At 41.2% G+C, this 26,679-nt stretch overlaps 1 protein-coding gene across 1 annotated transcript in view; it reads left to right on the top strand.

Annotated features, from left to right (window-relative positions):
• The window catches only part of LOC114460891 (NLR family CARD domain-containing protein 3-like), a 67,168-nt gene that overhangs the window by 4,838 nt on the left and 35,651 nt on the right, over window positions 1-26,679 (top strand). The window contains 1 exon segment of the mRNA XM_028442768.1: window positions 868-933. Within this exon segment, the coding sequence (XP_028298569.1) occupies window positions 881-933 (53 nt within the window). The 5' untranslated portion in view covers window positions 868-880.

Here is a 26,679-nt window from a genome sequence, read left to right on the forward strand (position 1 = left end):
GTGTAGTGGTCTGTGTAGTGTGTAGTGGTCTGTGTAGTGTGTAGGGGTCTGTGTAGTGTGTAGGGGTCTGTGTAGTGTGTAGTGGTCTGTGTAGTGTGTAGTGGTCTGTGTAGTGTGTAGGGGTCTGTGTAGTGTGTAGGTGTCTGTGTAGTGTGTAGGGGTCTTTGTTAACGGTAGAAACACGTAACTACAGTGTCTACGTGACACACAAACATAAAACACACTTACTGCTCCATCAACTCTGCTCAGAAAACTCTTTAGTGCTCAGATGTATTAAATACAGACGCTCTGTGAGTCCACGGACAAGTTGGTCAGTTTCTAAACAAGTGCGCGCTGACCACGGTGTTTTCTCCCATCATCACATCATTAGCTTGTTTCACATGTTCATTTGTTGTGGTGAACTGCCATGAAGTGTCGTAATGTGTGCACTGTGTCTGATGCACTGATGTATATTCCTCTTGCTTTTCAACTGTAATCCACCAAAGTAATCTCTATTTTTATTAAAAAAAAACATGTAATCTGATTACATGTTTTTTAATATACTGTAATGGATTACCATTACATGTTTTTTGTATCCATATTCCTTAACGCCGTTAATTGTAATCCGTTACTCCCTTAGCCTGCAAATAGTATATAAATACATACCTACACATATACTGTACACACTTAAACACATATGTAGTGAGAGGAAAAATGATGGGAAAAAAACAACTGGTATTTTTTTCCAAAGCAATGTGATCTGACAGAAGGTTCTTCCAATGGATGATGTGTTTGGACTTTTTACATTTCTAGTTAATGAGGATGGTATACATATAGATATATGTAAAATGTGTGTGTGTGTGTGTGTAGGTGTGTGTGTGTGTGTAGGTGTGTCTCTGCTATGGATCAGGACACGGTGCAGGAACAACATGAGATCCAGACTGAAGATCAGAGGTGAGACCGCGTCAGAGCTCAGCACTCACACCTCTGTACATCAGTGTTACACTGTGTGTGTGTGTGTGTGTGTGTGTGTGTGTGTGTGTGTGTGTGTGGGGGGGGGGGGGGGGGGGGGCAGCTTCAGGTTGGACTGGTTCTACATATTTTATCCAGTGAAGTAATGAGGGTGTGTTAGAGTCCCAGCACACACACACACACACAAACACAAGCACACACACACACACACACACACACACACAAGCACACACACACACACAAGTAAATAAAAGTTAATTTAAATAAAGATCTTAGTGACAAGTTCAAAATACATATTATTAATATTATTAGATTAAAGGCATTGCACTAATAACCTTAACCAAAATAAGAACAACAATAATTGAACTTAAACAGCTGCAGCTTGAAGACTTTAGTACAAACTGTAACTTTGATACTAAATAGAAACATTTAAAGTGGCTCTAGTGATAATTTAGCTCATCAAGTATTATTATTATTAACACTAAAATGTTTTACTATTGACATTCATATTTTGTGAAAACATCCAAAACTTCCAGAATTAACACTGAATAATAAAATATCAGTAATGAACACACATCAACATCAGGGTAATCCTAATTGTATAAAACACAAACTGTGACATCACTATTTACATTTGCAATAAAATAAACATTTACCTTAAATTGATGTTAAATTACAATGAAATAAATTAATAGGCCACTGTTGCCATGCAATCAATCAAAGTTATTTATTTTATCTCTTTCTGTTTAGTGCTAGCTGCTAACAGCTAACCCTCTGCAAGCTGCTAACAGCTAATGCTCTGCTAGCTGCTAACAGCTAACGCTCTGCTAGCTGCTAACAGCTAACTCTCTTGAAGTGTATCAAAGTATTTAACATCTTGATATTAAAAGGTTTTTACTCTTTTGAACAAAGATGAACTGTTTCTTATACATCACAGCAAAGAGCTTAGAGGCCTTCATTTTTGAGTCAGTGTACCACTGAGATATATTTAAACTTGGGGGTCAAACAACAAGCTAACCGTTTTAACTGATTGATAGGTTGTCTTTTTCTCATCTATTTCTAGAGCAAGGTGATTCCATATATGGTGATGAGATATGACCCTGTAGGATGACCTTTCTCTTGTCTATATAGACACTAGCTCATAGTATAGATCATACTTGGACTGCATTAAGAAATGTGGAATCATGAAAATAATTTCATTTGGCAAAATCATGTTAATTTGTGCACAACTTAAATTGTTTGAAGCTCGTTCGCAAAGCAATTATTTCCATATTTTCCAGTGTAGAGGATGTTTTTTTTTTTTCATTCAAAGTTGAGTGTGTGAACAATGTTGTAACTTCCCTCATTGTAACACCATGATTGATCACATGGTCAACCAAAGTGGTTCAGATCTCATCAGAGATTACAGTCCTTTGCTTTCCTCTTCCTCCTCCTCTTCCTCTCACTTCTCTGGCTCCGCCTCTGTTTCTAATGTTGGCATCCATTGGTCCAAAACAGAAACACTCACCTGTTGTCCTTTTATGCTGAAGCTCTGATTGATAATTGTAAACCTGTGTGACAGGTGTTTGGTCATGTGATCAGTCAGTGAGCATCGTAGAGCAATGCTTGACAAAGTTTCAGGTCGAACTCGCACCGCGTTGGGGAGATATTCGCTCCACACACACAGACCTACACACACACACGCGCAACACACACACACACAGACCTTTCTGTGTATTACACCCTAACCATTTTAATATCACAAGTGTCCAGCGACCCCAGAGACATTTTTTTTAGAATTAGTTTTTGATCATGTTTATTAAAGTGTGTTAAAGTTAGATACAGAGTAGCCAGGATTAGATATTTAGATACTGTATCTTTTTTTACTAGATTGAAATATTTGAGAAAGTTTACGTATAGAAAACTGTTTTTTGATATTTGTTGTGTGTATTTTTTTTTTTTTTACCAATTACTAGACATTTAAACCCCATTTTAATTCCAGGCTGACCAGACATGGTGTCCTGATCCAAAGGTTGAAAAGAAATGCAATAACCTAATGACTCCATATCCATTGCTTGTATTTTATGAATCTGTTTTATTATATTTAATGGTTCATTGAATATTTTGTTTGTGACATACTTTTGCTACAATTTAAGGGGCGGTGGTAGCAAAATGTTTTCTACAATATATACACATTTTTTAAATAACTTTATTTTCATTTAAGATTTGACGTGCAAAAGGAATGTTCCAGCATTTAAATATGTGTGAGTGCACGTAGTTAATTTCAAATTAAATAATATATTGTCTAAAAAGAGATGAGTGTTTTAATCTCTGAAGAACTGAGTAAACAGTTGTTTTCCCTCATTTCACCTTCTCTCCCTTTCTTTGACTTTTTGTCCTGGTTTTCCAGACTGTGATTAATAACCATCTTATTTTCACACAGGGCCCTTTTTATTCATATTTGTAGGAGGAGATGAGTTATTATTAATGGGTTATATAACTAAGAATATTAATTATGATTATTAATATTACTTCAAATTTGCGGGGTGCCACTCCTTTTAACAGGAGAAATATGTTATAAGTTATAAGTTTTAGACTAAACTCATCAATGTGAAACCAGGGAAAAATGAATTCTACCAGCAACATCTACACCATCATCACAGCTTTAATGAATCAGAGGAATCAAAGATTATGTTTAAACTTTTATTCAAAAGTCAACAATTAACACAGTCAAAATATCAATTGAAATGGGATAATTAAATCATGATGAAATGCATTTCTAGGCTAATAAAAGTGAGGATTATATGTAATAAAGTGAAATCACTATGCTAGGAGAAAGCTAGTCTACTAAATATTGAATAAAAATGCAGGATACATATTCGAATAATAAGATCATAAAATCAAAGAATAAAATAAAGAGAGCTCATAACGAAGAGAGGAGGACGGACAAAGGGGAGACGAACAAACATGAATGAGATGTACTGTGTGTGTAGCATGTTGTTAGTGCGTGTAAGTTTGTAGTTATGGAGATATGTATGTGATCTATTGTGGGTGAAGTTGCTGATGAAAGTTCGTTCTTGTACCTTGAAGCTGGTGTCAGGGTTGGACTTGGAGGTGCTGTTTGAAAAAATACAGCCGGACGTGCCACCGTTGGTTCTGTTTCGGTTCCACAGAATTTAGCCCTTCAGCCGATCCGGGCGGTTAGGCCTTCGCAGCTGGCTTAGATAATGGCTCTTGGCTAACCACAGTGGGTCGCGGGCCGGGCTTCCTTTCGGCTGTTACGCACGTCACTAGGTGCCGGATTCGTCCGAACCAAGTAGCTGTTAACTCCAAAATCTAACTGTTTCAACTAAAAATAAAATGAAATAAATGAAAAGATTGGAACATGAGGGAACACGGGTGAGCATGAACGCCCGCGTCCAAAAAACTGACGTTTCTGTTCGCGCGTCCTTTTTTTAAAGGGAGTTTGTGGACGCCTTTTGGAGGAGGCGTCTTGGTGGATCATTCTGTGATCATGTCGGTGATTGGTCAATGTCTCTGCTTTCAGCTTGTGGGTGTGTCTCAAGTGTATATGTGAATGAATGGAGTGACAAACAACAAGGGATGATTCTAAACATAAAATAATGCCTAATAATTAATTCCACATATTTCAAAACATCTTTTCAACATCATATCTTGAAATATCATCTATAATGAAAGAGTTTGATACCAAACACGACTAGGAAATAGCCTCGAATCACTTTAGGAACTAATTAATGCATTTTACTTGTAGTTACTCATACACATAAATGTCAAAAATCATGTTATGCCTCCTCTTAACTATATGGTCGCAGTAAATACCTCAAACTAACTTTTGTGATGTTTTCTGGTAATTTTAAGCACTTTTAAATGATAAACACTTTAAAATAGCATTCTGTTGGTTATTGCATTACATGAAACGAGTGTGATTGAACAGGCAATATTTGCAATTTCAATTTCTGTAGAAATCATTCCAAAAATATTTTCATTTGTAATTTTTCAGTCAAACACATGTTCGTTGTTCTCATTTCTAACTTTTCAAACATGATACAATTTCTTTGTTCTCCCTTCTTACCTGGGAGACATCTCAGTTACGGGGCCTGGTAAGTGTCCTCCTGTGACATCTCACCACAGGGGGTCAGAGGGCATTGGGACCGTTCTTTGAACTTACAGCATCCCACAGTATCTGTTTAAAAAAAGGGGGGAAGAGGGATGTTCTTCGTTTGGTCGTAAATGTTGCAGAGAGGTGATATAGGGGGAAACTGTCCTTGGGTTCTCCGGTCCTTTTGTTTGGCAAGAAGGGGAGAAGCCCCCCCCCCCCCCGTGGGGAGTCGTAAAAAGAAGGGTTCGTACTGAGTACTTCAAATAGTTGGTTCAGTCTCTGCGGCTCCGGTATTGAGTTCAAAGACCACATAGTGGGGTTAGCTCTGCATCTCAAAGTTGCGGGGGCAGTTGTGTGTAAACAGTTCGATGATAACACAAAAACAGGCTCCTTGGTTAATTTCTGCTAGCAAAGGGGGAAGCTTTACGCTTGATGTGGTTTAGTTTCCTACATAATCCCCCTGTTGATAAGGTTTCAATGCTTTGAAGCTCTTATCAAATAGTTCTTTTGAGGAACAAAAGAGGGAACAAACCTTCAAGTTAAGGAAAACTGGAAACAGGTAAAGGTGTGTTGAGGTCCTCACACAACCTGACGAAAGTTCAGGAGTGACAAAGTCCAACGTCCCTTTTTTGGCAATTGGAGGCGTTTTCCCTTGTCGGGTAGGGAATCACTCTCACCTTGATGTTGGGATGAGCAGCATTGCCAGGAAGTCAATACTGGAGGCAAAGCTGGGAGGTTGGAGCTAGAGCCCTTGGTGGTTGAGCTTTCTTTTGCTCTGGCTAAATTTGGCCTGTGCCTATATAATGAGACGAGTAGGTGGTCTCAGTAGCAGGGTGTTAGATATGCTAATGTTTGGGGCCTGATCAATGGGATGGCTGATTGGAGGTTTACGGATCAACCAGCACGGTTAAGTCCTGACCCTCAGATGTGTCCTCGGTGGGACTCTTGAATCTGTTTTGTTTGCGTTGTCGTGTTTCCCCGGGTGATGATGTGGAGGATGAATAAGGATCGTAGATGAAACTAGCTTGCATAATAACACAAAGTTTATTAACACAAGCAGAATCAAAAGAACAGGGCTGAGGCAGAGGCCCTGTGAGAGCAGTTGGGGTCAGATTTACTCTGAAGAATCTTAGCCAAAAAGGCCTATATGACTTGAGACCAACGGGAGGAGTCTAAGGCTTTAGCCTTAGAACAAAGAAAGAAAGCCACAAACTTTCACACCTCAACAAATGGAGGAAGTACCAACCTGGGAACAAGAAACTTTCAGGGTTCACAAATTAATCAACATCCAACAGTCGAGTTACAGAGATAACGGGCAGGTGGTCACAAATAAAGCCATCTGTTGACATCTTATACTCAGCTTGAAGTGAAGAGGTATATTGCATAGAATGAATAACACTTGTAGTTGACAATGGGTTATATGAATGAGAACATTCTGTTGGTTCTTGAATTATCTGAAGAGTGGCATTGAACAAACTATATTTGCAATCTAGATTTCTGCAAGAACCATTCCAATAATCCTTCATTTGTGACTTTTCAAACAAATACATATTCTTTGATCTCATTTTGAGGGGGAAACAAACAGCTGGTATTCTTCCAACATCCTGAGTCACCTTTGGGGGTGATAAAATCCCCTGGGCTCCGCATGGGTTCGGAGCCCAGAGTTTGGAAACTTAGCAAGTAAACATTGATTGATTGTTTAATGTAACAAAGAGGTGAGAACAGGAACGAACCTGTTCTTTGATCCTACTGTTCCTTTGCTTGGCCAGGAAGGGGAAAGTGTCCCCCCTTGGTCTACATTTGCACTTCACAAAGGGAGGGAGACCTTTTGACCTCAATGCTGAGGCTAGTACAGTATCTCATTCAAAGTTCAATTTAGATGATTTAATTTCCTATCACATGTGAAACAGTCAATACACCTCATTCCCCCCTTTTCGAGGCACCAAGTCTCGAAAAAACAAAGATAACAAAGTTTAGCCTTAATCATACTGTAAAATTTCCAAATGTGAAAAGGATCCTTTCAAATATCATCCTCTGCCAATTTTAATAAATCTCTAACCAATCAAAAATGAGAAAACTAGTATTATTTAATTAATGCCTTATTTTATCTTATATTTATCATTCCTTAACTCCAAGTCTATAGACTTACTTAACTGTAATTTAGTTGATTTGTTATTACTTGAAAAGAAAAACCTAAATGTCTAAATGTCTACGTGCATCTACATTAAGTACACACATTGAGAACCTCAGAAACAAACAAAAGGTTGCCCACTATGAGGTCTGGTCGACCCATCGCACCTCACAGTAAGCCTTTCCTTGCCTAAGCCCCACTAGCCCTTCAAATAAAAACCGGAAAAAATCACAATACCTGAGGTCCCAACATAAGCACTTTAAACTATCTAGCTAAATCTAAAGTGTGTATTCGTTAAAATGCCTAGTATAAAGTAGAAATCATTAATGAGGTAGAATACATTGTAATAAACACATTCCAATACAATAAACATCACAAACATGTAGGACACATATGAATACATTGGACAATTGTTGTTGTTGATATTCCTTTGGCAGCATCAACTTATCGTTCAGTATCACAGTTCATGACGGCTTCTTTGAGGGAATTGCCATCCATGTTTTTGTCCTTCAGTGTCCATAACTGGAGTGTCCATGTTTGAGGTGTCCATGTTCATATAGGCAGGTAGAATCATCTAGCCCCATCACTCCCACACTTGTTCTGGAAGGTAAAAAACATCTGACCAGTATCTTGCACAAACATTAAACACCACATGATAGCTAAATTCTAATTTTTCTTTGTTGTTTGTTTTTTTTTCCTCTATCTTTTTTTTTTTTTGATTAATGTTTAACACTCAACGCCTAATTAATGCATTATTAATACGTGATTCCATTTTCCTTTCCGTTCCCCCCTTTAACCAAGAAACCACTTGGTTAAAATATCGTTCAGGGAATGGTGTAATCAATCAAAATGGATAAGTCTCCACTATCTCATCAACCACTACTATCACCTCCTCATCTGTATCATAGCCTTAGGAAAGGTCAGTACCAATGTACAACAACAGAAAATCACACAAAGTGATAAAATAGCAGCTCCCAGAACCTACAATATCTTCATAATATTCAAGAATATTCAAAAACTGTCGTTCCACTGGCGAAGAACAACTGTAGTGATGTAAATTTTGCATGTGAACAGGCGATCAGCTATTTCCACCAAATTATCAGAATTGTGTTTGCTTTGTAAGAACCCACAGCCATGTCACCAATCGTGATTGGCAATATGCCAGCAAAGGTTCAGGTAGTAATCGTAAATTGAATTCCACGTGCTTGGAGTTTGAATTTTCACTAAACCGGACCCTTTATCCCAGTAATTTCTCTAACGGAGTGAGTTATTTGCCAATACCACATATTTCTGCTTATCCATGTATCTAAAATTTGCAACACTGAGGCATCAAACCCCAGGTTTTCAACTTTTTCCGCTTTCTTATGGCGCGAAAATTCTGAGACATTTTTTTCTGGTGTCAAATCTCCATCCGAATACTCATCTGGTGATGTATTCACATTATCTGTCTCACCGCAGTCGTTATCAGTCTCCTCATCTAATGGTTCTTAAAAACTGTCCTCAATATTATTCAACCTAATGTTCAATTGTTCAATAGCCCGTTGAGTTGTATTTATAGACTATAATGAATTGGGATGTAATGTCTGGTATTGTTTTTGTACCTTCAGGCTCTATAGGCACTGAAGAAGTTGCCATTGTTATTTGTTGTGGAACTCATTTCCACAGCTGCACTTGTATGATTATCAGAAATTATAGAATTAGCTGTTGTCATCACTGTTATTGTAACATTCTCATCTATCACTGATGTATTTGTAGAAACTATATTTGATGCAATAATACCACTAGCTATAGTCCTAGCTAGAATAGTGGACATTTTTCTTTTTTTTTTGTTCTACCGTCATTATTGATCTAACTAATTGCTATTGACCTTTTTTCTTTGGAATTCACTTAAACGACATATCACTAATGCTAGTAGAAGTACCGCAACCCAATTAAAACCTGTGTGCCAACAGATTTCAACAATGCAATTTTTTAGCACACCATTCATTTATTCACACCTTGGCTTTGTGGGTGATAGACAGCTCCTAAACGTTGTTTAATTTCTAATTTTTCCTAAAATTAATCTTACTGTTTTATCCACAAATTCTTTCCCGTTGTCTGAAGATATGCGATCGGGTAAACCCCATCTACTGTTAATTTCGCGACACAAAAACTTAGCAACAGACTGAGCATCTTTACGTTTGCTTGGACATGCTTCAGACCATTGTGAAAATCTATTCACAACTGGTTTTATCATGTCAACATAATCTATAACCAAAACCCCACACACTTTTGCAATCTTTCTCCTAACTTCTCCCTTTGCCACATGGGCTAACCCATGGGCTTCCTGAATCATTAGGCCCAGTAGGTCTGAAGACACTACCATCAGTCCTTCCTGATTTCTTAACATGTCCTGTTTGTGAGCTGCACACTTAGCTATAGCTATTTCTTTTGGTTTTATCATTGCATGCAATAATTTCAATACCTGTGTATGATGTTGGATCTGAGAACCATCTGTTTTCTTAAACCCGCAATTTTCCACACAATCATGTGGTTCCCCATCTTCTGGAGTTGGCAAATTTTCAGCCGAATTTACCGTAGAGTACAGTGCTAAGGTAATATCTTCCTGCTCTAAAAGACTGTGATATCAATAAATGACATCATTTCCCTAACTGTTCTAGGTTTTAGTGCTGTATATAACTTTCAGAGATGTTTCTGTGTACATGAGTTATCATCTGACCTAGACAAACTACTAATCGTTAATGTTTATCTTCATAGCTGCTCCTTGTGGTGACGAAGTCAGCTCAACATGTTCGGGTTGATAACTCAATCATTGTTCTGGATTTGCTTGGTCTGTGTTCTTGAAATATTTGAGTGTGCAATGATGTGGATACTCTGGTAGCTTTGTGTTAGGCATGTTTGCCACGATGGACTCTTCCCACATAGTAGCTGATTGTAGCAGTTCTGGATCTGGATCTCCAATCCAGTATACTGACGAGGTCTCTGATTTTTGTAGCAGAGCTTAATTGGGTTTTGTGAGAGGAATCAGCTGTTTCATGTCCTCATACCCCTATTGTCCTACTAGTTGTCCAGACATGGGAAGATGTATAGCGTCCTTTGGCCGAATACAGGTGAAAGCAGCTTCACAATCAGTCATAACTTCCAATGGTTGATTGTTTATTTTCCACCTCTATCGTTGATTCTTGCTTCGGCCCTGACTCTACCAGCTGGCACCTTTAAAAACCAGGTACCGGGCCCCTACATGGGTTTACCGGTCCCCTGATTTGCTGCTGTTGACCTCTGTAGCCTCCTCTGAAGCTATTCCTGAAACCTCCTCTGAAGTTTCCTCTAAAGCTTCCTCTGGAGCTGTAGCAATTACGAGCAAAGTGGCCCATTTGTCCACAATTATGACATGGTCCTTGTATCTGTGGGAAGTTTCCTCCTCTTCCTCTTCCAAAGTTTGCTTGGCCTCTTCCTATTTGTGGTTGATCACACGATGGCTGTTGGAAAGAGGCAATGGGAACCTCAGGTGTTGACTGCTGGATCTGTTGTTGTAGTTGTGGTTGCACTTGAGTCGGTTGTGTCTGACTCTGCATGAAGATTGCTTGGTTCCCTTCTTTCTTCTTATCATCGATCAACTGTATTTGGGTGAGTTTTCGGAGAGTATCTTGATCTTGTTCCTTTTTCCGATACACTTCCACCTGATGTGCGATGTGATCTGTATATACGCCTTTGGTCAGGCTTCCAAGACCAAACACTTCAGCCAATTTGCTCCTCACTGTCAGGGGTAGTCCTTTCTGGATTTTGGCTCTTAAAATTGATTTCTCCATCTGGTTCAATTCGGGATCATTTCCTGTGACGTTTCTCCACATTCGATGAGCTCTCGACACATATGCTCTCGGGTTCTCTTGGTGGCCAAGTGGCTCAATGAAGATGTTGTCAGGATGCACATTTGTTGGGAAAAGTCCTCTTAAGGTTCTCCACATCCGTCCTCGACTTGCAGCAAACCGTTCTTGATCATTGACAGACGTCTCCACATATCTCTTTAGGCCTGCTGTTTGCAGAATCTCTTTCATTGCTGGAACTCCAATAAGGCTGGCCAAAAGTCTCTTAATATCTCCCATCGCTGGCTGTGTTCCCACCAGAACCTCTTCCAGCTTTGAGATCCAGGGGTGTGCACCATCTCGAAGTGTCGGTAATTTTCCGAGTATGTCAGACATGTCAGTATTCTGCCAAGGCTTGTACTCCAGATTTTGTCCAGATTTTGTGATTAGTATCACTGGGCACATTTTGTTGTCTTTCTTTTCTGTTCTTGGACGTAGTGCATCTTTCCAGGTGTCTGACCTTTGAGACTTTTTCTTCTCTTTGTTGCGTAAACTCCACTGGAGAAAATTTTCTCCTTCCACTTCCTCTTCACTTTCATCTTTTTCACTTTCGTCTTCACTTTCATGTCTTTCACTTTTATCTTCACATTCATCTTTGTCACTTTCGTCTTCACTTTCATTTTCACCTTCATTTTCACTTTAATTTTCACTTTCATTTTCACTTTCATTTTCACTTTCATTTTCACTTTCATTGTCCTTCGTGTCGTCTTTCTCTGACATTAATTGCTTTGTTGATCGATCTCCTCTTCTTTCTGCTTTTGCCAATATTCGTAAACGTACTTCTCTTTCATATGGTGGTGGCTTCTTTGCTGATGTTGCCTGAGAGAAAGATATGTTGGTTTTCTTTGTCAACTTGCTCGTGGTCTTCTCCTTTTTCTTAATGTCTCGTGTGCTTTGCATCTTTTTGTCATTTGCCAGTTTAGATAAACTTTGCCCTACGATCTCAAAGAGTTGCAGTATGCCTAATTCAATTTGTCTTTTTTCTTCACTTCGTTTCTTTCCCTTTTTTCCTTTCCTCTGACTTGCTCTATAAGTAGACACTAGGACTTGTAAGGTGTTAACTACATCTGGATTAAAAGTACCCTCAACTGACCATGGCTGTGTAATGTAAGGACTCGTCATTATAAAGAACTTCTCTTAATTTTTCCTTTACTATAAATCTAATGTCGAACGAAAAATTGTGTGCTATACGAAATCTATGGTCACCGAACTTTGCCAACTGCAGAAGAAGTGATGTGAGAATAAATCCACCCGAATCGTAATGATATAATTGATCAAACCTTAAATCGTCTCCAAAACTGGAATGATATCAATATCCCCAATCAAAGTTAAGTTAAGCACAGATACTGAAATTATTATTCACCATATTCACTTGATAGTTTAAACAGATTAGCTAATTCGCAGAAAACTAATCAAATTAATAATACTAAATTGTCAAAGCCAATCAATCAATGAGTTATTGTTAATCAATGATGTTCAATAAAGTAAACAAATTCAATATTCAGTCCACTGCCAAGTCTTTTCATGTATCATATATACCACTGTAAAGTCATATATAAGTGAATAAATTGTGTTATTATTGTTTGTGTAAGGTAATGTGTCGCTATAAATGTGTAAAAAATAAACCAAAACAAATGTTCTATTTGAATAATTTCATGAATAAACGCACCAGTTTCTCTCGACTGGAATTCAAGTATCGTATCGTCCACAAAGTCAAAACCACCAGGTGTGTTTCAGTGTCTTAGGAGTTGTGATTCAGGTACTCCTCTCCTCAACTCCTCATGTAAAAAATAAAAACAAAAATTCAGTTTCATAACAAGTCATCATTTTTAAAGCTGTAAATCCAAAATTAAAAAATGAAACCTTTAAAAAATTCTGTAAATCTTACTCATATTTCAAGCTTATGGAACAATTATAATTATGATTAATTATAATGTATAAATATTAAGAATAAACTGTATTTAAACGAATGAGTAATTTCTATATAAGTGTTAACTTCATGTTACCAGTGGAGAGCAACATTGCTTCCACTAAAGCATGCAGTTTCCCATATGTACCGCTAGAGGCCGTATTTAACTTTAGAGTAAAAATTGTGCAGTTCACCATCTCTTTAGCTATAGATGGCGCCACAACTGATCATCCTCCCCCCTTTGGGCGGACCTCAGTCCGTCCACTCCATGACGTAACTTGTAGCTCCGCCTCTCAAAAACAAACAAACGTCCAGTAGCAACGATAACGACGAAGAGTTAACATCACGGGAACTCAAACAGACGCCAAAAACAACCGGGACACAAATCGACACAACACATTCACATTATACCGGAGTGAACTTACAACGTAATTACAACACTAACCAGGACAGCTCAACAGAAGACACAGTTATTGTAAACATAGAACACAAATAACAAATTCCCAATAATCAAAACACACGAACCCGGCGCCTCGGCCGTATATTTTAATGCATAGTGACACATAGCTAGCAGACACAAAATACGAGACAGTTAAAACAAAAACAAAACAACATGGCATGTTCACAATTATCTTACGTTAACAAATATTCTAATGGTCACATTCAAACACTTAACCAAGATTCCTGCCCGCCGGAAAATACGGACCAGTTCTTATCACCAAATACACAGTTTACCACTACGTTCACAACACCCGCAACTTTCACAGCGGAACCAAATAAACCTAAACAGCTTACACATAAACACACACGACAAACAGAGGCACAAATCACAGAATCACAACAAACGCACAAAGACGCGATCGATCCGAGACAGTTCACACCGGACCCTGCAGCGGAACGCCGTGAACAAGTCCGAAACCGTAAATACACGTCAGTGGAATAAGGAAATGACAGCGGATAAAACAGATCCATAAACACATAAAACACCGCTGAAAAATAACATAATTCAGCAAACAATGCCATCGCACGGCAAAGCAAATAATCGATCACATAATTGAGAAAAAACGCACGTTAATCCAACCAGATTGCTATTTAATAATCAAAAGCAGCATCAAACATTATCATTATCATTGTTATTATTGTTATCATTATTATATTTAAATCAGGCCTTTGGCCGGAATGTATTCTACCACAACCAAATGAATGCTGATATTGTATGTAATTTAATTCATCATTATGAATTAATCCAGTAATATAACGCTGTAACACCAACAGCAACACTGAATTAAAGAATGCATGCAACCACGGCTGATGCCGGCTACATGTATCAGACAATGCTAAAAGTGTAAAATCTAAATTAAAACCCAGGTGTCGGCATTCAGCACAACGCTATTCATTTATGAGGAACTTTAAACCAGAGCATCAATCGTGGCAACAGTCAGAATCCAGAAACAAACACACAGCTCTGTCAATCACTGAATAGTAACTTCACCGATAAGTCACAAATTATGTTAAAATCAGTTATACCAGCTATTTCACTACCATTCATTCAACGCATGACAGGGAAGGAAGGAGACACACACACGCATTCACACGCACACACATACACCCCCCCTGCAGCGTGCAGGAGGAACACAAGGGCAGCCACAGCGGACGGCAGATCAACATAGGGCAAGCGGCCCCAAACAAGGTCGACATCAAAACCAACCTTAAACAGAGCTAAATCATTATTTTATAATCAAGATATGTTCAACATTATGTTGAAAATATATTCTAGATAATAATCGATCTCAAAAAGCACCAAAGTCTAACAAAAGTCCCCATAATTTATAGGGCTCATAATTCCTAATCCTTAACCAAACCTATCTTATGTAACATCAGGGCTTATATCCAATTACCCTCTTTTGCATTAAATCATATACAATTCAAAACACAACTTACATTTACAAACATGACATACAAATGAACATTAAATTCACACACAAACAGAAAACAGAAAAAACAAATACAATTGACCAGCAGATGTATTCGTTAATTCCTATTGACACACAAAACATCAAAACAGCGCTTTATTTCATAGTGGCTCATTCATTTTCCACCATATTGAGTAAATTCCTGAGTCTTTACTCAAAAATAATCATCTTAACTCAACTCATGAATTCATTCCATAGTCAAGTCATTTTCATTTCTCTCTCATTTCAACTCAACTTCATGAATTCATAACATAGTCAAGTTATTCTCATTTCCTTTATTTCAACTCAACTCAACTCATGAATTCATAACATAGTCAAGTCATTCTCATTTTCATTATTTCAACTCAACTCAACTTCATGAATTCATCACATAGTCAAGTTATTCTCATTTCCTTTATTTCAAAATTTAACTTTACCAAATTAAGTGTTAATCCCCTATAGCATATCTCATAATTAAGTGACGAAACCTGCGACAGAGACTTACAGAATGTAGGAAAAATGGCCATGTTCCCAATTCTTGCATGGATATTAAGTCCCAAAACCATAAAATAGCCATTACATCCCTACCGTTCCAAACAAAACTATCCTACCAATTTAGTTCTCTTTTTCTTTTGTTATTGTTGTCATTACCGATAATCCAAAGTCTGTCTCAATTTAACAACATAATTTAGGTGAAACTTATTCCACTCGACACAAACATCACACAATGCACAAATTCTTTTAAACTGTACAATATCCATGTTAACACAGTGACCCCAAACACCCATCTCATACTCACCAATGATGTTGGATGAACTGAGGGACACCATGGCACGGAAGAACAATTGTAGCAGTCACTGCCCGACAACGCCAAATTTGTCGTGTTTCCCCGGGTGATGATGTGGAGGATGAATAAGGATCGTAGATGAAACTAGCTTGCATAATAACACAAAGTTTATTAACACAAGCAGAATCAAAAGAACAGGGCTGAGGCAGAGGCCCTGTGAGAGCAGTTGGGGTCAGATTTACTCTGAAGAATCTTAGCCAAAAAGGCCTATATGACTTGAGACCAACGGGAGGAGTCTAAGGCTTTAGCCTTAGAACAAAGAAAGAAAGCCACAAACTTTCACACCTCAACAAATGGAGGAAGTACCAACCTGGGAACAAGAAACTTTCAGGGTTCACAAATTAATCAACATCCAACAGTCGAGTTACAGAGATAACGGGCAGGTGGTCACAAATAAAGCCATCTGTTGACATCTTATACTCAGCTTGAAGTGAAGAGGTATATTGCATAGAATGAATAACACTTGTAGTTGACAATGGGTTATATGAATGAGAACATTCTGTTGGTTCTTGAATTATCTGAAGAGTGGCATTGAACAAACTATATTTGCAATCTAGATTTCTGCAAGAACCATTCCAATAATCCTTCATTTGTGACTTTTCAAACAAATACATATTCTTTGATCTCATTTTGAGGGGGAAACAAACAGCTGGTATTCTTCCAACATCCTGAGTCACCTTTGGGGGTGATAAAATCCCCTGGGCTCCGCATGGGTTCGGAGCCCAGAGTTTGGAAACTTAGCAAGTAAACATTGATTGATTGTTTAATGTAACAAAGAGGTGAGAACAGGAACGAACCTGTTCTTTGATCCTACTGTTCCTTTGCTTGGCCAGGAAGGGGAAAGTGTCCCCCCTTGGTCTACATTTGCACTTCACAAAGGGAGGGAGACCTTTTGACCTCAATGCTGAGGCTAGTACAGTATCTCATTCAAAGTTCAATTTAGATGATTTAATTTCCTATCACATGTGAAACAGTCAATACACCTCAGCGTTTAAATAGGCGATCGGAGCAATGATTTATTTGGTCTTGTAAATTTTTGGTGCGTCTAAAGGACAAGATGGCAACGCCAAAGAAAACTATGTAACTGAGAATAATTACAATAGCTAGGGAGGTGTCTGGGGTAGACCAGGTGTACATTAGAGGTTGGTTAGGAGTCTTTGTAGTAGATTTTAGTTCCTTAAGGACATTATCGAGAGGAGTGATGTCGATGATTTTAGTCCCTTCATATTGGATCTGGGTTAAAGTTTGTGGGCTGATTTCTAGAGATAGGTCTTTAAAGAAATCCGGCATTTCGATGTCTGTTTGATATTGCTCGGGAGGTAAATGGAACAAGGCGAGGTCGTCAATGTGTAGGATGGCATTCTCAGGTACCGTAATCCACATGAATTGGTTGATGAGGGGTACGCGAGTGTTTGTGTCATGCTGGTCGTAAGACAGAGTAGCAAATTTGGCAGGACTATGAACCAACCAGCGATGGCCCACTATTTCAGCTTGGGTCGTGGTTACTTGAGTTCGGGTGGTTATTGCTGCAGAACATTGGTTATCGGGGTTCATGGGTTGGAGACCACAGATACCGTTAGTGTTGTCCCGAATGAAAGGTTTACTTGGACAAAGATAGTGGATGTCTTTGGTGCGAGTACACATGCTTAAATTAGGAGCTAAGTATAGGTCCTGATTGTCGTCATGATACGTAATGATCGAAGGCGTTTCAACCTGCACGTGAGTGTCTTCGTTCCAAGTTCCTACGTTTATGACGTCTTTGAGGCGGTAGACGTTATCGGATGCGACAACGGGTAGGCTAATTAGGAAAGCTATCTCTCGGCTTTCAGGGTTTACATGTAAGGGGATGGCGCTGCCCAGGGTGTAGGCTAGGTGTGCCTGTATTGGAGTGACTCGATCCCTGGTAGCAGTTGTTAGGATGTTTTGTACTAGCGATAATGGTACAAGATATGGAGGAATTCTACCGAGAGCTAGGCTCTCGACTGAGTTGGTAACTTCTCGTAATAGGTCTTCCGTTAGTTGCGTGATAATTTGGTCGAGAAAGTAATCTACTTGCATTATGCTAACCAGGTGGTTTATCGTGTTGATAGTTTTGTTTAGGGCCACCGATTGGGTGTTGAGGACTGTAATGGTGTTTTTAAGGGTTTTGCCAATAACCTCCAAGGTTTTCTGCTGTTGGTCTACTTGAAGTTGCAAAGCTGGTATCTCTGCTTTGACTTCCTTGACCTGGCGTTTTATTGTCGCTGTGACAAAGCGGCACGAGCAGGAGGCTGTGAGTAAAGAGAAAAACCAGGGAGGCCGTCTTAGTGGTGAACTTTCTTCTTTTTTTGGTATTTATTTTTTTTTTTTTGTGCAAAAATACAATAACGTGCACAGTGCAAAAAAAAGGTGCATCAGAGGACTGACAGGTCTCCTCCAGCAGCAGAACCTAGAGTGAGGGCATCAGGCACCTTAAATACCCTCCCACTAAACTGGATAAAACCATAAAAGCTAAGCAGGTGTAGAACATAACATTAGCTTCTAAAACCACATTCAAATCCTCCAATAAAACCCATAGCCATAATATAAACAAAGAAAAACCCCACTACAATAAACTCCCAACCAACATCACCTAACTGAATCAAACTACATCCTTAAACCGGTTAAAACCTAGTCAGCCACCCCCACGCTTTTTCGCCCCTTGGTCCAGCCCGGAACGCTTTTCAGCGGCGTCTGTTTCCCTGGGGAATCTTTTGGCCAGACACCGCCATCCTGGACACAAGAGGAAAAGTAAGTTGCTGATACCCACACAGATACAGATTCACACACCCAAACATTCACCGCATGCACGCAACACCTAAAGCATCAACTAATTCTTCACATAACACATAATATTGCACAATCCCAATCATCCCGTTGCCTCCGCAGGACCGGCCGCCATTACCGGAGGCGACGCATCCCGACCGGACCCACGGGCACCAACAACAAATCCTTTCAATAAACAATTTAAACTGACCAACGTGTGCAATACTTTTATATGTGCAAATTAGCGTGTTTCAAGTGCATTGTGCATAAAAGTGCTAGTGAATATAAAAGTGCTGTGTGTGTAAAGTGCAAGTGCACGTAATGAACGTCCTGTTCGTTACAGTCGCTATGCTCACCGCGTTTACCGTGGACATTCCTACACTAAAAATCGAGCCTAACGCAGAGGCGGCCATTAGTAATGTTCCGACAAAACGTTTCTCTCTAGTGTGGATGTTAGAAAACTCGGCTTGTGTGATGGTAAATTTCTCGAGTTGGGATAACATGTGAGTAAGGTCTGCCTCCGTATGTTCGAGGACTGCATTGGGCCATTTAGTTGCTGCCCAGTCGACAAGCTTGGCTGTCTCTGGTTTCTGGGACCACAACTTGCGGAATACCTCTTTTGGGTTGAATCTGACGAACACCTTCTGGGTGTGTATACGGCAATTCGTGATGAGAAGTCCTGGCTGTTCTTTCAGGACGATGCCTGCTCTGGGACCAGGTTCTATCAGGTTCGATGTAGAGAAGGGGGTATTTAGGCCCAGAACCAGGAGGATCGGCAGCCACATCATTCTAGGTGAGAGACAGGAGTGATTAGAGATGAGCATTTGTACGTTAACAGGCAGGGTCACTGCACAGGGCGGTCTATTTCGCTTGCGATTGGTGGCTTGTCTGTTGGTTTTGGTGTAGCTTAATCTGGTTTTGGTGGACCCATTTGAGCTTTGGTTCGGTTTTTGTGCTCGGAATCTTTATTTGGTACACCACTGGAGACAGTTTATCGGTGACCAGGTAGGGTCCTGTCCATTTAGGCAGAAATTTCTTCACCAGTTTGGTTGCATGGTGGTCATTTTTGCCGGCGGGCGGAGCAAAGCTATAATACCAGACGCGGTCTCCCACCTGTAGTTCCTCTTGTGAGGCTTTTTGGTCGTAGTAGGTTTTACGGCCCTTCGCACTCTCTTTGAGATGTTTTGGAGCGAACGTGAACGTAGCTCGGAGGTGGTTCTCAAGATCGGTCATGTATTGGTGAGTGGTGTAAGCGGTAGCGATGTTAGCTTGTCCTGGTTGGTACAGAAGGTGTGTGGGTAGAGTCATTTGTCTGCCCATCATCATTTCAAAAGGTGGGATGCCGGTTGATTTACTGGGCGTTGCCCTGATTGCCATTAAGACTAAGGGAAGTTTGACATCCCAGTCTTTTTGGTTGGCGGAGACATATTTTTTTAAGATTTCTACCACCGTGCGATTGGATCGTTCCACTTGTCCGGAGGACTGGGGATGGTAGCTAATGTGAAAGTTGGCTTTGACCCCAAGGATTTGCCAGAGCTGTTTCATCGTGTCAGCGGTGAAATGAGTTCCTCTGTCAGAGCTGATGCGGGTCGGTAAGCCGAACCTTGAAAAGACGTGGTTGACGAGCAGAAACGCTGTCATCATTGCAGTATCTTTTGGTGCAGGTAGACACTCGACCCATTTTGTGAACGCGCATGTCACTGTGAGGAAATATTTGTTTCCTCTGGTGGACTTGGTTAGGGGTCCGACCCAGTCGATTTGGAGGTCGGACCAAGGAAAAGTGATTCCTCTCTTTTGTAGAGGCGCTCGGTGTATTGGGTTTGATGGTTGAAACTGACAACAGACTAGGCATCCTTTTATGTAGTCTGTTACGTCTTTTTTCATGTGTGGCCAGTATGCAATCTGTTGCAGAGCTGTCATTGTGGCCATGACTCCTCTGTGTCCGGCGCAGGGTGCGTCATGGGCATGTGCCAGTATCACCCCCCTTTGGTTCTGTGGGACGACGAACGCATGCGTTTGTGAGTCCGCGGAAACATGGACCAAGATGCCCTTGACTATCCGTAATGAGTGACGGACAGCGAACAGATGGCCGAGGTTGGGTGTGGAAGCAAAGTCAGAGGAGCAGGGTTTATCAGGTGTAGTGTCTCCCATGAGGCGAATCATGAAGGAAATTGCCGGATCTTGGCCCTGTAACGTTATTAGGTCAGTGTTGGTGAAAGCGGGTTTTACTGATGCGGTGACCTGCGAAGACGATGGGGCGATGGTCTCGGCAGCCGCACGAGAGCGCGTAATAGCATTTACTGACAACGGGTGGTGTACAGCGAGCTGGGTGGTGTCAAAGGACCAGGGTGCCCCTGACAGCGCCCCCTGTTTGGCGAGGGCATCAGCTTTTTCGTTCAGGTCTCGGTCTAAGCCGGAGACCTTGGAATGACCCTTGACCTTTTTCCAGTACATCTGTATGTCGTGTTTTAACACCAAGTTGTCGCATGCAATGAAAAGGTCTTTGTGTTTAATGCGTTTGTGACCAGAGGTCACAAAACCATTGGCCTTCCACACAGGTAGATGACACACAAAGCTGAGTCACACATAATTAGAATCAGTGCAGATTACCAAGTTTCTGAGGCCATGGTCGGCGGCATGTTGCAGGGTAATGAGGATGCTGGCTACCTCTGCAAACTGAGACGTTTGTTCGCCTAATTTGAACATCATTGGTTCGCTGGGGACGTTGTCGACCCAGACTAGACCAGCCCCAGCAAGCACCTGGGGGTTTTGGTGGAAAGAGCATCCATCAACAAAAGCTGTCGCCATGTCTGTGCATACACTCGGATCAAAGAAACGATGATTTGAGGGGACGTCAGACAGCGGATAGGCTGGGATCGGAGGCAGGTTTGTGCTATGGGGCTGAGAGCCAGCTGATGCGGCCTGAGCACAAGCGTCGCTGGGGCAGAGTTGACATGCGGCCAAATCCATCCCCAACGGCGTTTTGCGGTTTTGTCTATAACGGACTTCAAGGTCAAAGCTTTGCAGGGTCATCATCCAAGATGCAACGCGAGCGTTTGTAACCACGCCATCTCTTAGGCGCTGGCTGTTTAGGAACACCACTGGTTGGTGTTGTGTTTCAACGATGACCTTTTGACCTCCAACATAGTTGGAGAAATGTTTCACAGCCCATACTGTAGCTAACAGAGCCTTTTCGCAATCATTGTATTTGAGTTTGGGATCTGCGAGGGTTTTGCTTGCGTAAGCAACCACTCGTCTGTCCGTGTCATGTATCTGGTACAGACCGGCACTGAGGCAGTGTGCTGAAAAGCCCACTTCCAGATGGAATTCCCTGTTGTGATCAGGGTAAGCGAGGCACGGAGCCTTTGTTAGCATATCGATTAAAGCCTGCATAGCTTGTTGTTGGGGCTCACCCCAAGTGAAAGGAACATCCTTTTTTAGGAGTGTGTAAAGAGGTTTGGCTAGATCAGCGTAATTGTCAATGAATTGCCTGGAGTAGTTGCAGATACCAAGGAAGCTTCTTAAGCCTGAGACATCCTGGGGAACCTTGAGGTTCTGGAGACCTTGGATGCGTTGAGCTTGTGGTTCCACACCCTTACTGCCGACCAGGAGACCGACATAATTCACTCTTGTGCGGCACCATTGACACTTGGACAGTGAAATGTTGGCACCGGCGCAGGTGAGTTGGGTCAATACATGATCGATTTCACTCATGTGGTCTGCAAAAGTCGTGTTTCTCATTAGTATGTCATCAACATATATGAGAGTGCCGCGGTCGCTAGCGTCCGGGCATGCTTTGTTCAGAAAGATGTTAAACTCGGCTGGAGAGTTAGCATAACCAAAGGGACACCTGGTGAAGGTGTATTGTCGGTTTGCAAAGGTGAACGCGAGTTTGTGCTGGTCCTCCGGGTCTACTGGAATGGTCCAGAACCCGAAGGCCACATCAATGGACATGAAGTACTTAGCGTTTCTGACTTTGGGCAGTTCTTGTTGTAACTGTGTCATAGGCCACCGTGACAGAGGAATCTGTTGGTTGTGGCCCTATCACTCACATGTGCGGTGAGGATTTGTGTCGTAGCTGCCCCGCGATTCGAGTCAGACTCAGTGGTTTCAGGGGTCAGCGTATGAATCACCATTACATCATCTCGAGTTAATTCAATTCGGGCTGGTGTGTCGTCACCCAGAGAGGTTGTGGCGAACAACATTACGGCACCGGCAGGTTTTGTCGACATGATAGCAGTGTTATCGCTTTCTGCGATAAGTGAAGCAGGGATTTTCCCTATGACGGGCACGTTTAACTCAAAGTCATGAAAGTTAGTGTCGATTAGCCAGCCCAGAGAGGTGGATTTGGAAATCACAACAGTCTCGTTAGATGGGTTTTGACAAAGTAGGTTGGTGGTACGATTGTGTACCTCCAGCAGGGGTGTCGCCGTAAGGGCGAGACCTAGTTTCGATAATGCGGCAGAGGGTTGGAAGAAGACCTGGGAGCAGTCAAGGCTTTGTCCCGGTATGATAACCAACCGGATGCGCACATTGGAAGCCAGTGGTGGCACGGTGATGTTAGATTCGGTCATGACTTGGCACACTTCCGGGATAGTTTGATCGGATTTTAGTTTCGGTGGCATGGACTGGCCATGCGGTAGAGCCGGCGTCGTTAGTGACCATAAGACACTGTTCACGGTGTCTAACTGGACACCAAGACGGACTAACATTTCACTTCCGATACATGCTGCGTGGGGCAGCTTCGGTACGATCAGGAAGTGGTGGAAGAATTCTCTACCATTCCACGACACCTTGAGGACGCACGTGCCCATTGAGTTAAGGGTATTGCGGTCGGTGGGTGCGACAGGGAATAGGTCAGAGTGTTTTTCCCATTGCATGGTAGGGGTGAGACCAACCATGAGGTTGAATAGGTCTTGCCTGATAGCGGACCTGTCGGACCACAGAGCCAAGGTTACATCGCTGATATGTTGGTTCTGAAGTTTGAGTCCACCACTAATGATGGGGCAGTATGGCACAGCTTCTGTGTTGGTTAGCGAACACAGGAATGTACTTCTGGTCGTTAAAGTGCGGTCTACTGTTTCAGTAGCCGGACACAATAGGGCCGGAGACTGGCTGGGGGTCTCCTTTATCAATCAATCAATCAATCAATCTTTATTTGTATAGCGCCAAATCATAACCAATGGTATCTCAAGACACTTTACAGTAGAGCAGTCTTAAGGACGGACTCTTCATTTTATGGATACACACATATGCATATATACGTATATACACATACATATGTATCCCACACCCAACATGAATTCATCATGGCGGCAAGGAAAACCTTCTGTTAAGCAGCAGGAACCTTGTGTGGATCCCATTCCTATGATGAACAGCAATCCACGTTATGCTGTGTTGGGTGTGTGCAGAGGACAGGGTGGAGACAGAGTTGTTGAGACTCTGTAACTCCACACTGAGGATCCCACGGACCTGCAAGACAAAAGCCAGAAGGAGTACAGGAGCAAACACACAAGGGAAGAAGCAGACATAGAGGGGGTGTTTGAGAGAGGAATGGGACCCTCTCCGGTCCCTCTCTAACCTAAATGACCTCTCTCTTAACGCCCTCTCCAACCTCTCTCCAACCGAGCATGCCAGACCCCCCCCCCCGACAGTCTATGCCTATTGCATCTTAATTATGAGCTATGAGCTGGTTCCTAACTAAAAGCTTTACCAAAGAGGAATGTTTTGAGCCTAACCTTAAAGGTAGAGAGGGTGTCTGCCCCCCGAACCGTGGTTGGTAGATGGTTCCAGAGAAGTGGGGCCTGATAACTGAAAGCTCTTCCTCCTATACTACTTTTAGAGACGAATGGAACAACGAGTAGTCCAGCATTTTGAGAGCGTAGTGTTCTGGGGGGATTGTATGGCACTACAAGCTCCTTGAGATAGACTGGTGCCTGTCCATTTAGGGCTTTATAAGTGAGAAGAAGAATCTTGAATTCTATTCTATATTTTATGGGAAGCCAATGCAGAGAGGCTAATACAGGAGTAATGTGATCTCTTCTCCTAGTTTTAGTCAGTACACGTGCTGCAGCATTTTGAACCAGCTGAAGTGTCTTAAGCGACTTGCTCGGGCAGCCTGCTAAAAGAGAATTACAATAATCCAGTCTAGAGGTAACAAAAGCATGGACTAGTTTTTCGGCGTCGCCCTGAGACAGGATAGATCTGATTTTAGCAATGTTACGGAGATGAAAGAAGGCAGTTCTTGAAGTTTGTTTTATGTGAGAGTTGAAGGATAAGTCCTGATCAAATAGAACCCCAAGGTTTCTAACAGTTATGCTTTGTGCCAGAGTAATGCCATCTAGGGCAGTTAGGCTAGCATAGGTTTCTCTAAGGTGTCGTGGGCCCAGTACAATGACCTCAGTCTTGTCTGAGTTGAGAAGAAGAAAATTTTGGTCCATCCAGGCCCTAATGTCCTTTAGACAGGCCTCAAGTTTAGATAGCTGATTTGTCTCACCTGGCTTCATTGATACATACAGTTGGGCATCATCAGCATAGCAGTGAAAGTTAACAGAGTATTTTCTCATAACATTACCAAGGGGGATCATATAGATACAGAAGAGGATTGGACCTAGCACAGAGCCCTGAGGAACCCCGTAGCTTACTTTAGTGTACACAGAAGACTTATTATTCACGTGTACAAACTGGTACCTATCAGATAGGTAGGACTTAAACCAGTTTAGGGCAGTCCCTGTGATTCCAAGTAATTTCTCTAATCTCTCTAGTAGAATATAGTGATCTATAGTGTCAAAAGCTGCACTAAGATCTAATAAAACCAGCACTGAGAGTCGTCCTTCATCTGAAGCCCAGAGTAGATCATTAGTTACTTTAACTAAAGCAGTCTCTGTGCTGTGTTGAGCTCTAAAACCTGACTGGAAGTCCTCGAACAGGCTGTTGTTTTGAAGAAATTCACAGAGCTGAGCTGCCACAACTTTCTCAAGAATCTTTGAAATAAAAGGAAGATTAGATATAGGCCTGTAGTTTGCTAAAGTGCTGGAATCAAGAGTAGGTTTTTTGAGAAGGGGTTTGATTACAGCTACTTTAAAGGACTGTGGCACATAGCCTATTGATAGGGATATATTTATTGTCTCCAACAAAGATGGGCAGACTAGGGGAATAATTTCTTTAAACAGCTTAGTTGGGATCGGATCTGAAAGGCAGGTCGATGGTTTGGAGGATGAAATAATAGAGTTAAGTTCCTGAAGTCCTATATGTGTGAAACAGTTTAGGTTAGGCCTATTTACATTTAATGGTACAGCAGGTCCAGGTGAAAGCAGGGAGTGGCTAATTTTATCTCTAATCTTATGAATTTTATCGTTAAAAAATGTCATAAAGTCCTCACAGCTGAGGGCTAGAGGAATCATGGGCTCAATAGAGCTCTGACTTTGTGTTAGCCTGGCTACAGTGCTGAAAAGGTACCTCGGATTATTTTTATTTTCTTCAATTAGTGAGGAGTAGTATGTAGATCGACTATGTCGTAAGGCTGTCATGTATTTACTATGGCTTTAATGCCAGAGTATTCGTGACTCCTCTGTTTTATTGGAGCGCCACATTCTCTCTAATTTACGGGTTGTTTGTTTGAGTGTGTGAGTTTCAGAGCTGAACCACGGAGCTTTCCTCTGACGTTTAATAGTTTTTTCCCTCAATGGGGCAATTGAGTCCAAGGTGGATTTTAGTAGACTAGCAGAGCTATCGACAAGCAGATCCAGTTGAGAGGGGTTATATTTAATATCATAGTTATTTATTGGATGGTGCACTGACTTTAAGGCAGCAGGAATGGCCTCTTTAAATTTAGCCACAGCACTATTGGACAGATTTCTACTCGTAACTATTTTATTGCACAGTGCGAGATCCTCTAGGATAATGTTAAAAGATATTAAAAAGTGATCTGATAGCAGAGGATTTTCAGGGTAGACTTTTAGTTCATTAATATCAAGGCCATATGTTAGAACAAGATCAAGAGTATGATTTAAACGATGAGTAGCTTCATTAATAGTTTGAAAAAAGCCAACTGAGTCTATTAGGGACATAAAGGCTGAGCTCAGGCTATCACTATCTTTGTCCACATGGATATTAAAATCTCCTACTATCAGTATTTTATCAG

The sequence above is a fragment of the Gouania willdenowi genome, unplaced genomic scaffold (assembly GCF_900634775.1).
Source record: "Gouania willdenowi unplaced genomic scaffold, fGouWil2.1 scaffold_83_arrow_ctg1, whole genome shotgun sequence".
In the NCBI taxonomy this organism is placed as follows: domain Eukaryota; kingdom Metazoa; phylum Chordata; class Actinopteri; order Blenniiformes; family Gobiesocidae; genus Gouania; species Gouania willdenowi.